At 43.6% G+C, this 13887-nt stretch overlaps 1 protein-coding gene across 1 annotated transcript in view; it reads right to left on the minus strand.

The window, feature by feature from the left end:
• Positions 1-5576, minus strand: part of NELL1 (neural EGFL like 1) — a 298502-nt gene extending 292926 nt beyond the window's left edge. Inside the window, exons 1-2 of the mRNA XM_075048228.1 lie at positions 5508-5576; positions 1045-1173 (exon numbers count right to left, since the gene is read on the minus strand). Coding sequence (XP_074904329.1) covers positions 1045-1173; positions 5508-5556 — 178 coding nt within the window. The 5' untranslated portion in view covers positions 5557-5576. The remainder of the gene's footprint in view (positions 1-1044; positions 1174-5507) is intronic.
• Positions 5577-13887: the final 8311 nt, after the last annotated feature.

Genomic DNA, 13887 nt, shown 5'->3' on the forward strand with positions numbered 1-13887 from the left:
CCGCTTCTTGTATTACTTACAACAAAGGCAGATAGCCCTGCAGATCCAGAACTAAAGCTAAAGGAGATCATAATCGTTTGCCTCTAAAAACAGCTACAGAGGGCAGATATCCAAAAGTGAGACTCTAACACGCACACTGCAACACAGAGTAAAGCATGGCAAAGAAAAACCAAACATAGGAAGTCTCCACAATAAAAACGTTCCCAACTGTGCTTCAATGTGCATGTTAATCTCAACTGATATAAATGTCTTTCCGGCCTAATAAGCGTGTTGTAGCAAGTCAGTGCTTCCACACCATGGGACGTTGTCTCTTAATCTGGACCTTACTTAAGTCCATGGTAAAACTTGTTAATTCATCCACAATTTCACTCACCACAAATACTTATTAATTCACCCAGAATTTCACTCACTACAAATAAAAAACAAAACAAAACAAAACACCACCACCACCATTATAAAACACTTCACAAGCATTTTCTTAGAATATTGAATGAAAAAAACCACAAAGTGACTTACCCTGCAGCTGGTACTCAGCTTGGACAGTTAAATATAATACTGTTTAATTTTCTCACTTTAACAGTTTCCACAAAGTTGATGAGAGACTTGCTATATGTTACTAATCAGTGTCAACACATTAAATGTTTTCTCATAGTTACAGAGCTTCAGCTGTGTGTGTCTTTGCATGTACAATCACAGAAAGAAAGTACACAGGAGTACAACCGAGTCCGTGCCTTGGAACCGCTCTGACATATTTAGTTAGAAATAAATATTGGGGAATATTGAAAACCTACCCAAAAATACTTCCCTAGAGATCTCTAACCTCAACTACCTCACAGCACAGTAAAAAAAAAAAAAAAAAAAAAAAAAAAAAAAAAAAAGCCACCTGTATTTCAGGAAAGTAACAAGGACTATTTCCAAAAGATAAAAATAAAAGAAAGCAACAGTTAAGTAAGACCACGATTAGAGGGAATGAGGCATCAAAAAAGCTCTTATGAGCTCATACAGACAGAAGTGAGATAAGAGAATTGAGGATGTTTGTCTTACCTTGGAACAAAAATGCTTTGCTGGCATTGTGTAGTCCCGACACTTGCGTTACCCCAAGGGTTGTATTCACAAGATCGAGTTCTGTGATGATATCAATTTGTAAGTCAGGATCCATTCCAAATCCTACAGCTGTTGGGGGCAGGGAGGAGAGAGAGAGTTAGATCAATTTTTATTTCAAGTCAGGTAATGAAAAGAATGGAGAAGAATATCTAGCACAGGCATTTCTACTACTTTCACGCTCACACACGCGCTGTGTACAGTAATTACTTATAAGACAGTAACTCTGCGGCAGGAAAAAGAAGATATTCTTTTCCAATTCTTTCAATTAAACTATTTCCACAGATTTTACTACCCACAAGTTAAAATGTTCTAAAACTGATACATTAATCCAGTCGCTTCATAAGGCTAAAGCAATAAACAAACAAAAGCATAACCACCTAGGCAAAAACATGAAAGAGATTTGCAGCATTCATCTTTTGGCCGCACTATTTCCGGGGAGATGTGAGGACTGAAGATTCCTCTCACATTTCATACCTAGCTGCGACTAACCTATCGGGCCCCACAGCTCATAGTCTAAATGTTTTCCCAACTGGACAAAATGACCCTGGAGGAGATACGGTAGCAGGGCAAAGAACGCCATCGTGTAATGCAAGAGCCCTGACTGACTCCCAAAACTGTTTGGTGCTGCTTCGGAAGCGCACCTCCGTATTTCAGCACAGCCGGTGCCTGTGAAGCGTGCCAAAGCCTACCTACAAATAGCAGACATTCATTCACCTAAACCAGCAGTAGTACCTTCTGGTCTGCAGGAGCACCTACTGGAGAAGCATAAATCTAAACCACAACTTCAGAAATGGCTTACGCCCAGGAAAAGACTTGGCATTCCTCGAACTGGTAGGGACCTGATGGGATTGACAGAAAACACACACACTCAAGCAGTTTGAAGTTGCTGTGTTCAAAGGTTCAGGACAACTTAATGGTTATGGCACACCAAGTTCCTTAAACGTACCTCCTTTCTCTAGGGATGGGAAGAGGCCAGCCTGACCGCGGTGTCTCTCTCAACACAGCAGTAAGTGTGGCATGAGATCTGTGCCAGAGACATGGGTCAAATATTTTGTGTGGGACCCAAGCACCTTCCTAACGAAATTTTTCCACTGGCTTCGTTCGTAACGGGAACAGGCTCCAAGAATGAAATCCTGACACAGCTGAAGTCAATGGTGAAAGTCCCACTGACTTCCGTGGAGCAAGGACATTGCCTGTAAAGCACATCCAGATTGATTTCCACCGAGTGGACTTCATGTTCAGGTCTAAATTGACTCATTTGTTATTCCAGGACTGTGCTTCTGGATCAGTTAAGCAGCAAATATTCTAGTTTGAGTCTTTGAAAGGCTCTAAGAAATTACTGAGGTGTACAGACCGAACAAGAAGTTACGTGTTCTACTCGTAAATCATCTGTACCACAGCACTTTCTCCTTTCCGTTACTCAAGGATTAAAACTTGTTGGAATAACGTGCTGTGCTAATGCAGAGGATTCTACTGCTGCACAAGAGGCAGAGTAGTAAAAAATACTGAAAAGACAGCAGCTTTAGGACATCTCTAGCAACCTTACTCTACAAGGAAAATTAAGATCTAGAGGCATCTGGCAGAACCGAAGCTCCAAAACTGCCGACATATCCGAGTGAGTACATACATAGTGCTGTCATAAGGATGTGGGGATAAGCACCTTTTTGTGGAAAATTAAAATTAGAGAATATGAACCCAGATAAAACTTCTCCAAAGGTTAGTACTTCCCAGATAATCAGCAACATCATCAGGCTTTTAGTACTAGTTCACCACCCCCCCAGACGCTCAGGCACTGAACGGCCACAACTGACACCGTGCACGCTGACGGACCAAGAACACCTTCCGCTTCTGGAACAGACACCGGCATCAAAAACACAGCCAGCCAGCTCTTCTGGTCCCAAACCAGTCGCACATAGTCACGATGCTGCTGAAGAAATGTACCCATCCTGCTCTAGCCAATATTTGCCAGCGGCTGCTTTCCTTCAGCGTACCTGCCTCTGATCAACAGGAGAGAACTTATTGACCTATTGATTCCCAACCTACAGCAACTCTTCCAGCGCAAGGGCTGCAACCTACAAACTCCGGACCCAAACACCTATATAAATACGGGGCGCAGCCTTTCTGGGGAGAAAGAATGAAAAAAAAAAAAACCACAAAACCAAAACATAAAAGCAAAGATTGTTTTAGAAGAAAGCCAGAAAGACTTATTACTTCTCCTAAGATTTTCACTCAGGAGAAAAGCAGCACACTGTCAATTGTGTGAACTTACCTATAAGGAAAGACAGAGCCTGCTGTCCCTGCCAAGGACAGAGTATGCTGTTCCTCATTTGAAAGGGGTTAAATCTATTCAGATCGGCAAAATCCTCCTAAAATGAAGGGAGGTCGAGTAGGGACTAAAACTTGCTCAACAGAAAGGACAAACTATGTCCAGCAAGACAAATCTTGACCCCATTAAAGTCAGTGAAAGCTCTGCCACAGACATCAACCGGGTGAGGACAGAAACCACATCTAGCAAGTATAGGCACTCCCATAAATCACAGTAGCTCCACTGCTCTATTAAAGCTGTTTATTCCAGCCTGAATACCCAAGGCTCAACAAGTATAGATCACTGTAGCTCCGCAGGCTTCGATTTATGCCAGTGAAGGATCTCGTGTGACAACTTCAGTGTGCCCCTTTCCAGCTTTTAAAACGCTTTCAGAAACAGAGACTATTTCTAATGTCACAGCAACTATTTAGCAAGAGCCTACGCTGCTTTAAATACCTAGTCGTTTTCCTGTGCTGGCTCTTCAAACTGCAGCAGGCGCTCAAAAGCCTAGTTAATAATTAATAAACAACAAATCAGCAGCTTCAGTATGATAACCGAGTCTCCTTTTCCCCTGTGGTCTCTCACAGTCTATCGGAAAGATACCACAGGCATATCAACCGCGCTTGCACCTAGTATTTTATGCCACCTCTCTTCAGCGGAACAAGAAGCTGGAAACACCGTTTCTTGCTGAAGTCAAAATTAACCATCAACCCGTCTGCTCTCACTAGAGAACTGTGCAAAGCGTGGGCCCGATTCTGACCGATACGGCTTTCAATTCCTATTTAAAGTAATTGGGCCATTCCCCTCAGATCAGTGGCTTACACAAGCAAAACTCCAAACGATTCAGTCAGGTGGGCGGGAGTAGAAATCATCTCGGGACTCGGTGGATTTGGCCCAACGTGAACTGAAGGCACTACAGTAGATTAGAGGATTAAGCCATATAATTATGAATGATGTCACCAGGAAATCCCTAAAAGAAATTAATTCTGCCTTACAGCTCCGACAGCTTGTATTCTCTGCTCACGCCTTTATCACCTACACGCAAGCACCAGCAATCGTGCCACGCTCCATCTAGCTAACGTGCAGCCATGCAACGTATGCAGCGCATTTATAATTTCCTCGACATGTGTAACGTGCTATTTGGGGATGGAAAAACTTTAAGCAAAAGCCCACTCAACACAACCGAGTCATTTCCACGCACCCGTGCGCAATCGTCCAAACGGTAAAGAGTGGGCTCTAGGAGAGGTATTTTGCTCTCTCCTCTCGCAGCTTCAGCAGCAATTGTTGCACACAAAGAACTTTCCGAGCAGCTTCACGATTCCGAGTAGCGGAGTTTCGGGTCCTACTGACCCTTTCGAACGTCGGTGCGCGCTACTGGTGGTAAGACCACTACAAAAGGGACGGGTGCTATTTTCTTCCAACTATTTTTCTGCCATGCCTCTCGAGATCTGTAGATTTTGATGAGGTAATAACGACCCTCGGAATAATTACAATTTTAAAACACGGATTCCTTCGCACTTCTGATACCCGCGCCGGGTCATCTCCTTGAGAATAGCTACAAGCACCATGAAAAAACGTGTCCCCCCACCCCGGGAGCTCCAAGCCCCGGAGAAAGAGCGGTACCCGGGGCACGGGGCCAGAGAACAAAGCCCCCACGAGCAACGAGAAACGGTCGGAATACCGGAGCGGGCACAGCACCGGCAGGAATACCGCGTTTTCTTTCCCCCAGCCCCGCTGCCCGCCGGCAGCACCCCCGCCCCGCCCGGCCGGAGCCCCGGCGCTGCCAGCCCGCTCCGCCCGCCCCCCCTTCGGCCGGTCCTTGGGCGTCCCACGCCGCTTACGAAAAAAAAAAGAAAAAAAAAAAAAACACACAACTTTCCCTCGCCTACCCCACGGCCCCCGGGGTAGGGAGACGAGCCGGGCTGAGCCCCGCGGAACCCCGCGGAACGCCCGGCTCCCCCCGCTCACCGCGGCAGAACCGGGGCCGCTCCCCCATCCTCCGCCACCTTCCCAAAGTTCCCCTCCCGGCCCCGACCCCTCGCTTTCCCCAAAGTGGGGGGGGGGGGGGGGAGGAAGGTGACAAAAAGCGGCTCCTCACCTGCCCCGGCGGCGACCGCACACGCCCAGAGAAGCGAGAAAAGACCCATCGGCTCGGCTCAGGAGGCACCCAGCCTCCCACCCACCCACCCACTCCGCTCCGCTCCCGGCAGCTACCGCGGAGCCGCCGCCGAGCCCCTCAGCGGAACCGAGCGCAGGCTCCGAAGCGCGGAGCGGCTCCCACCAGCGGCGGCGGCGGCGGCGGCTCCGCCCGCTGCCCAGGCGCGGCCCCCGACGCCCCCGCAGCGGGGGCTCCCCGCCCGCCGTGACGCGTGGAGCTCGCGCTCTCTCCCTCCCTACCCCACCCCAACCCCACTCCACACCCCGTGGGTCTCGCCAGCGCCGCCGCCCGGTCACGGGGGAAAACTCCCACGGGGCTTCATCCCCCCGAACCCCTGAATTTCCCCGAGGTAACACACCCCCCACGGGTGGGTGCACGGTGCGGCCACGCAGCTCTCGCCGCTCTCCGGCCTAAAAATAGTAAGCGTCAACCCTTATTAACTATTTAGTCTTAGTAATAATTCATGCCCGGTATGAATAAACAAAAAGGAGTTCTGAGGCGGAGGACGGATTTCTGTAGTGTTCGCTCGGGCTTCTCGCATGTCCTTGCTCGACTCGCTTAACTGCTCTTTCGTGCCTCTAAAGTGTAAAAGAGAGGTAAAGTATTTAAAGATACCCGTGAGTCATCTGAGAAGCTGCTCTGATAGCAGTTTTAAAACCTGTCTTCAAATCTTTCTTCCCTCCAGCCTTTAATGTGGCTCCATCCTTGGCAAGGAACAGACCACCACACACATGGATTATACGCAATCACTCTCCCTGTAGAACGCCTGATTTCAAGTCATGGTAGAACACCTGATTTCAAGTCATGGTAGAACACCTGATTTAAATTTGAAGCAGAGATTACAGGCCCCAGATCACGTTCCCGTCCCGCTGAACAGGAGCAAAGTGAGGTTTCCAGCTGATCTAGCTTTGCTACCCTTCCAATCAAGGCATTTCAGCTGTAAACCGGGAGGATCCTCCTCTCTGCTGCCTCCCCTCATCACGTCGTGGTTTGGTTCTGCACCACGCAAATGCCAGCCATCTTAAATGTAAAATAATAAGCTGTACGTTTGGATAAAGTAAGGGTGACACCAAAAAACTCATGCCCATCTCAGGGGGTGGTTGCATTCGCACGCCTTTAGATTAGCAAGAGCAAAGATTGTAACTCGGTTGCCTAACTACTTAATTAGTAAGATCTCCAAAAACAGCTGTTCCTGGCTGCAAGCAAGGTAATGCACTCCAGGAAATCTCTGGGGTGGTCATTCCAAAAGCATCTCAGTAATTTATCTCCAGTGTACCGAAAGAGCTTTTACTCAAATATAACTTTGTATCTTCTTACTTTTGTTGAGGGTGCCGTGTTATTAGCACTGCTCTCACCCCTGGGGCATGGGGAGAAGTATATGCATGGTATACAAATATATGTGTGTGTATACGTGGAGCTATATCCATGGCAGCAAGAAAAAGAGGCATTGGTACATCAGCAGGTGAAGTCGCACCCTTCTATCCCATCGTGATAAAATCATTTTTCTGCATAGTATTTACTCTCTGATTTAAGAAGAGATTTCTTTCTGGGAAATAGGTCTTTACATCCAATTCATGTTAGCTTAGCTATGTTTGTGCTTATCTGGTAGTAAAAGCAGGGTCTATCTACACAGAGAATTGAATGTAATTCAACTCATGTTTTCCATTTTCCACTTGGTGGAAGACTTTCGTGGATATACAATTTAAACTGGTCATAGATAGATTCTTAAACAGACCGGTTATTAGCTTAACCTAAATCTGTATTAAATGCTACTTTAAAAAACTACTGTGGGTACATACAAAAATTTGCACCGAGTTATCAGCTTTAAAGCCCAGCTTCAAACGCATCTTGAACAACCTCATGGATAAAGAATGCTCGAGTCATTCTCGACATGTTCTTCTGTTGATCAGAAAAATCCAAAGAGCCCACAGGTACTGCAAAAAGTCACACGAGCGACTTGGTAGGAAGCGCTCTCAACAGAGCTGGTCCCACAAACGTGGGTCCTTCTATAGCCCAGCTCAGTGCCCAAGTGATCGCGCATTGGGAGAGCATTAGTAATCTTACAAGCATTTTCAGCTGTTCATATTAGAAAAGGATAGGACAAATGGATGAACAAAAAAACCTAAAAAATCACATTCTCCCAGTCAATGCTATTCTTTCACCTCCTCTAATGGCAACAAATCATCCTCCTTTATCACCAAAAAAATCCGATACTCTGATATGATCTTGATGGAAATATAAATAGCTGAAAGGCATGACATTGAGATAAGAATTAAAACTGTGTTCCTGAACATTCTTAGCAATTAAAAAAAAAAAATAAAATCTGATGGCACTTTTGCAAGAGTAAAGCATTAGTCCTGGCAAGCTAGCTGGGTTTCAGCTCAGATAGTATTCCTGCGAAAGATTGTTCTTGCACTCTCGATTGGACGTTGAATGCTTCTTGATTTTGACCTAAATTATGGCGATGTTGCTAACTGTGTGGTGTTAAACCGTTAGTCCTGCCAGCCGCAAAGCTTGTGGCATTTTGTAGTTTGATGAAGTATTTTTGACTAGGCCCAGTAGCTCTCAGAGCAGTTGTAAGGTCGTTTGCGTGCCTTAGATAAAAAGCAATTAAAAGTGTTAAGTATTACTTTAAGCGTAGCTGAATGTGTGGACTCGGTTGCCAGCTGAACTGTGAAAGCTGCAAAACAGCAGTGCTTCCACCTGAAAAAAAAAAAAAAAAAAACCCCAAAAAAACCCAAACCTGCCTCCTAGCTCATGGGATAGAAAAATCTCCTCAATTCACAGCTAAGGCTGGCATCCCTGGAAAGCCTGGCTCCGAAGGGATACTCATAATCTGTACAGGCAAAGTTTACTTTGCAGCCAGTAGAGGGCAAGGATTAACAGCAGCACTTACACCTAAACACTAAGGAAAAAAATTGATGTAAAGGGAGGGGGAGAATGCTGTATGCCATACCTGTCCTACCAACCGATACGTAGTCGGAAAGGACTATATAATATCAGTCCAATAGGCTGAAAGCATCCGTGTTAAGGTTTATAATTACATAAATACCTAACAATGCACCAGAATGAGGCCTTACAAAGAAAAATCCTTTGCCTACTTCTGTACTCAGTCATGGAGCAATACCTACTGCTTTTTTTTTTTTTTTGCATTCCCAAATGCATGGTTAGCTCACGTTTGAAGACTGCAAAGTCTAAATTAAATTTCACAACTGATTAGTCTATGAGTTTGGTATAAGATGTGCCCTTCAGTCTACACCCTGACCATAAGAATTTCAGTACCTGAAAGAGTAAAACTATTTCAAACTGAACACATCTGCTAGTACTGCAATAGAAGATACCCATATCCTCTAGTCGTTTTAAGTAACGTACATTGGTTTAAAGCATGGCCTAGTTGAATCCGTACAACCAAGCTAAAAGGACATAGCTTTTTATCTGTTCCCCCAAGTTTAAAGTTTTAAAGCAGTAGTGCCTAATGGTGACAGCAAAGGACCGTCTCTTACTCCAAAATCAACGTGTTGTGTCATCGAGTCACATTGGTTGACCCTGGAGATTTGACAAATTCCACGTGCCTCAGTTTTTCCTCCTGAAGAGGGGACTAATGACACTTACCTGTCTCTCAGGACTCTTACAGTGCTCTCTGGTAACTTCAGACTTCTCCAGGATGTAATCTGCCTTACACGTGGAAAGAATTGCTGTAGTCCTCCATCATTAATTAGGTCATGCCATGTCCTTCATCTGCACGTACACGCCGCAGAGAAATGCAAGATTACAGACAAAATAAAGTACTTTTTGAGGGGGGAACTAACTACCAGAACTGCTGAAACAGTCCTGCCACGTAGCTATCGGGCTGTCTTCAGGAGCAGGCCCTTGCCTGGAATCGCTGTCTCGCTCTTGGCACTACGCTAGTATCTCTTGCGTTACCACATTTGACGCCACACTGTGATCGGACATCACGCTTCAGCTACTGAGTTTGGGGAAAGCTTGTCAAAAGCTCTTGTCTGCCAACAGCGAAACAGCTTGGGTGGGGCCCATTTCCATAGCAGGCTGCTGGGAAGGGAAGAGCCTGCTTACCACATCGGTACCGCGGCACATCGCCCTCACCACGCCGCAGGAATTCAGCTTTGAACGCAAGGTACGATAAGGTCAGGAACGGTGTCCTCACCCTTTCCTTCTTCACTTGCTCTTCCCTTACATCTCTCATTTGCGTCTCCGGCTGATAGGAACCTCTACCATTTTTAAGAGTTCAACAACATTTGGGATGATTGAATTGGTAGGATAAGAAGGATTTAAGCAAATCCAGTTGGTCCTCTGATAAGCAATCAATTATTCCACAAGCTACAGAGCACTCAAATAGTTAAGAATCCAACCATTTAATTGATACTTGTTTCTGCAGCTGTGCAATTCCTCCATTTCCCAAGAGGGCTGTTTCCAGTTGCTGCTCAAGGTTTCTAACAATCAAATGGATCAATTCTGCAGGTACCTTAAGGCTGTGTGTTAAGTAAGAATGATGTTTGTGGTGCGTATTGGGTGGGGAAGGAGGCGGTGGAAAAAGAGACATTTCATTCACCAGAAAAATGTTGACGTATTTTCTGTTTTAAACACTGGACATTTATTTAGAGTCTTTAGAGCCCATACATTATTGAATAATTTTAATTTATCACATCCAAATATAATAGGCAAATATATAATACAATAAATTGCATTTGTACACATAAATACAAAATCTGAGGTAGGGCCTCAAGAATAATGATTTCTTAAATGAATAACATACAGCATTGTAATATGCACTACATGAGATACATATGATGCATCCTTTGTAACATAATATATCTTCTCCACGTACAGCTAATGAAAAAATTATAATGACCTGGTTAGGGTACAAATCTTTATCCATAGGCAGCAGTACCCCATAGAATGCCTGTAAATATATATATATATTTATATATATGACATTACGCAAGTAATTAAGATTTAACCCATCAGCGATGGGTCCGTAATAAAGTGCCATAGGACACAGGGCGCAAATTCTCAGCTGGTCTAAATTGTCACAGCTCCAAACAAAGCTGTGACAATTTATACCAGCTAAGCATCTACCTTACAAGGTAATACTACATAATATAAATGACAGATAACAACATGTTTTAGTCGATCAATAGTTTTCTTAACAATGGAAGATAGCTATAAGGCAAATGGTTACCTGAAGATGTATTTAAATATTATGGGCAAATAATAATATTGCAAGCAATAAGGCCCAGCCCGGTTCTCGCATTACGTTAAACCCATCAGGAAAACCTTCTCTCTTTGGCGATAGGCTGCCTGAGGGTGACAAAGGCAGAAACCCCAAATACAATACCCCTACCCTCCCCCCCTCGAGTCATCAACCTGAGTCCCTCGGCAATATCAAGCTCTGACCATTTTACAGGTATCTTATGTGCACGCCATTTCACGACAAACTGAGAAACAAGTGTCTCTTACAACAGCGTTACTAGCAAAACAGAGCGGCTTTCTGGGATGCCACTTGCTGAAGCTCTGCAGCCTGCAACCCACAATCCCTACGAGTCTCTCTTTGACTGCAAGAAGTGGAGCTGCAGAGTAAGAAACCAAGAGGAAACCAATGTCTGCCATAAATAAGCAATTGCTTTAACACAGGCAACAAGAAATCATATTATCCATACAACTGTACACATATTCAAAAAGACCAAAGGCATTTAAAATAAATCAGGCGTTGGAATTTCATGGTAAGAGATAGCCACACAGTGTATCGGAAACGATGATCTTCAGTGCTGAGGCACATCTAATGCGGTCAGTGGAGCAGAACCTAATCAAAAAACTACTTTGACCCAATCGAAACATCATATAAAGACAATCCAAGTCTTTCTCAATTAAAGGTCATTTTGTTAAACCCTTCTTTTGGAAACAAAAGTGCTGCCATGTCTAGCTGAAACACAGGTTTTGAACATTGCATATTAAAAACACTAGGAAGACCCCAAAGAATTTGAAGATGGCAAGCATTTGCATTTAGGTATAATCTTTAATGCATACAATAATGCATCTCAGCTCACCCAGAAGTTCAATTTCATTTCAAAGAAAAAAATATGCAACATAACTAATTTCACCAAATTTGAACATTTTTTACTCACAAGATAGATAGATCTGCAAATACGTACATCACATTTTTACTAATATGGCTTTTTCCCCTCCTTTTTTTTTTTTTTTAAAGATCTTTACTGGTATTTAATTAGTTACTAAATTTATTTTTAGAAAATTATCAAAGTACATGCAAACTTTTCCTAGAACGTGGTAAATGAAGTGCATTCTCAAACTTCAAGGTTACTTCTCATTTAAAGAAGACACTGCTGGTTAATTTAATCTCAACATTCAGATTTGGCCAGTAAAATACTTCAAAAAAAGTCTGATGTGAAAAAAAAAAAAAAATCTGCTTTTAACATACAGTGAAAACTTTGTATCTTCTGTAATTTTTGTATGCATTTCTGCCCCCTCTCCTAATGGTTTTGCAAGCCTAGTAATGGAGGTCAAAGCTGAAGACGAATACCAGCTAGAACAAAATCACTATCATCCGTTTTCAGAGTCTCAAAGTTACGCCTAATCCTGTGCTAATGACTTAGCAGGCACAGGAACAACATCTAAATTAAAAGCAAGCAGATTAATTACATAAATCATGGAAAGCAATTCAATTTTTCATATGCATTCTGCTTTGGTAATCCAAGCCAAAGAAGAGATACCATAACCTTGCAGTATTCCTTCAAATGATATCTCTTTTGTACTTAAGGTAGACAGTAACTGACATCCTTACACTGAGGTAATTTTATTGCAATTAGTTAATCCCAGTTCCAATGCATGTCCTGAGACAAGTTAGTAAGTGAAAGGATTCAGAACTGTTAAGCGATTTGAGCGTGGAGGTTTTTTTTAAAAGAGAAACAAACCTATGGATATATATTTTTTATTTTTTTTTTAATCACAGTAGTAGTGAATTAAAACTGGCCTGGACTCCAAAAATCAAACCAAGATGCTAGGTAATATTGGTAAAGAGAGGCCTAAAGCCATTTCTCCTGACAAAAATACCTAATGCCCACTAGAGGTGCTGACTTCGATTCCTTTCTTCACCCCGAGAAAGGCCCCTCAGCCCCATGTAGATGTGGCGGCCAAATTTCCAGCTCGTCTTTACGGACCTTCGTCCCATCAAACAGAGCACGGCTTCTCAAACCTGCCTCTGCCAGGAAAATAAAAGCCAGAAGTAAGAATAGCAAGCCCCTTATTGGAATAGCGGGCGAAGCTGAAAGAAGGGGGCACAGCTTTAAGGCAGAGAAGCTCACGGAAGGGTCCCGCCTCGCTGCTGCGCGAGACGGGGACCGACAGAGCCCGTGGAGTGGGGATTCACGGGGGCCAGCACAAAATGTTGCAAAATCTGCCCTCGCTTCGCTCAGTGACAACCCCTGATGGCGCTTCGCTTGTCCTGCGTGAGGATTAAAGGTCTCCAGCAGTGCCTAGAACTGGCAACACTAATTGCCCCGTGAAAGAGGAAGTTCAGCAAAATGATTAATATATTTAATATACATATATATATACGCACACACACAGAGATTGAAAATAAGTTAACAGTTTGTGGAAGTGTCACATTAAGGTTTAGGTTTGGTTTTGTTTTCTTCGACAGGATGAAACAACACATCTACTGATCTACGGACGCACATTAACTGAAGGTTTACCTGAGACCCTGTAATATGAAGACAGACAGACAAAAGAAGGGGATAGAAACCATCCCCTGAAAGGAAAGAACATTTACTGGCTACTACAGTAGTGTGTGTGGGGAGGGAAAAAACAGGCTAAACTACTCTAAGCTCACCATCTCTACACCGATTGATAAGATATTTATAGGGACATAAAACATCACTAGTACACACTACATGAACACCAGTCACTGTTAAAAAATATCATATATGTATGTATAGGATATAACAAGAGAGTAAAGGTTACAGTTTTGCCAATTATTGAAGATATATTTTTCTCCCTCATTCTAGTGCATTTACAGTAAGTCGGGCTAGTTTTCTATTCAGATAAATAAATGTACTCTTATTAAAAAGCTCTATTTTTACTCTGCCCAATAGGTAAGAAAACTATGTAAGTCTAGCATTCATATCACCACTTATATCTGATTTCTAAAATGTAATGATTTAGAATGTCCTATTGCTACGCAATCGTATATCGGCCATCTACCAAATTGTCCTCTCCCCACAACCCTCGCGTTTTGTATATCTAGCGTTGCATCCGTGTGGATGACTGCAGTGGTTAATTGTTGCGG

The sequence above is a fragment of the Buteo buteo genome, chromosome 16, assembly GCF_964188355.1.
Source record: "Buteo buteo chromosome 16, bButBut1.hap1.1, whole genome shotgun sequence".
Taxonomy (NCBI): Eukaryota; Metazoa; Chordata; class Aves; order Accipitriformes; family Accipitridae; genus Buteo; species Buteo buteo.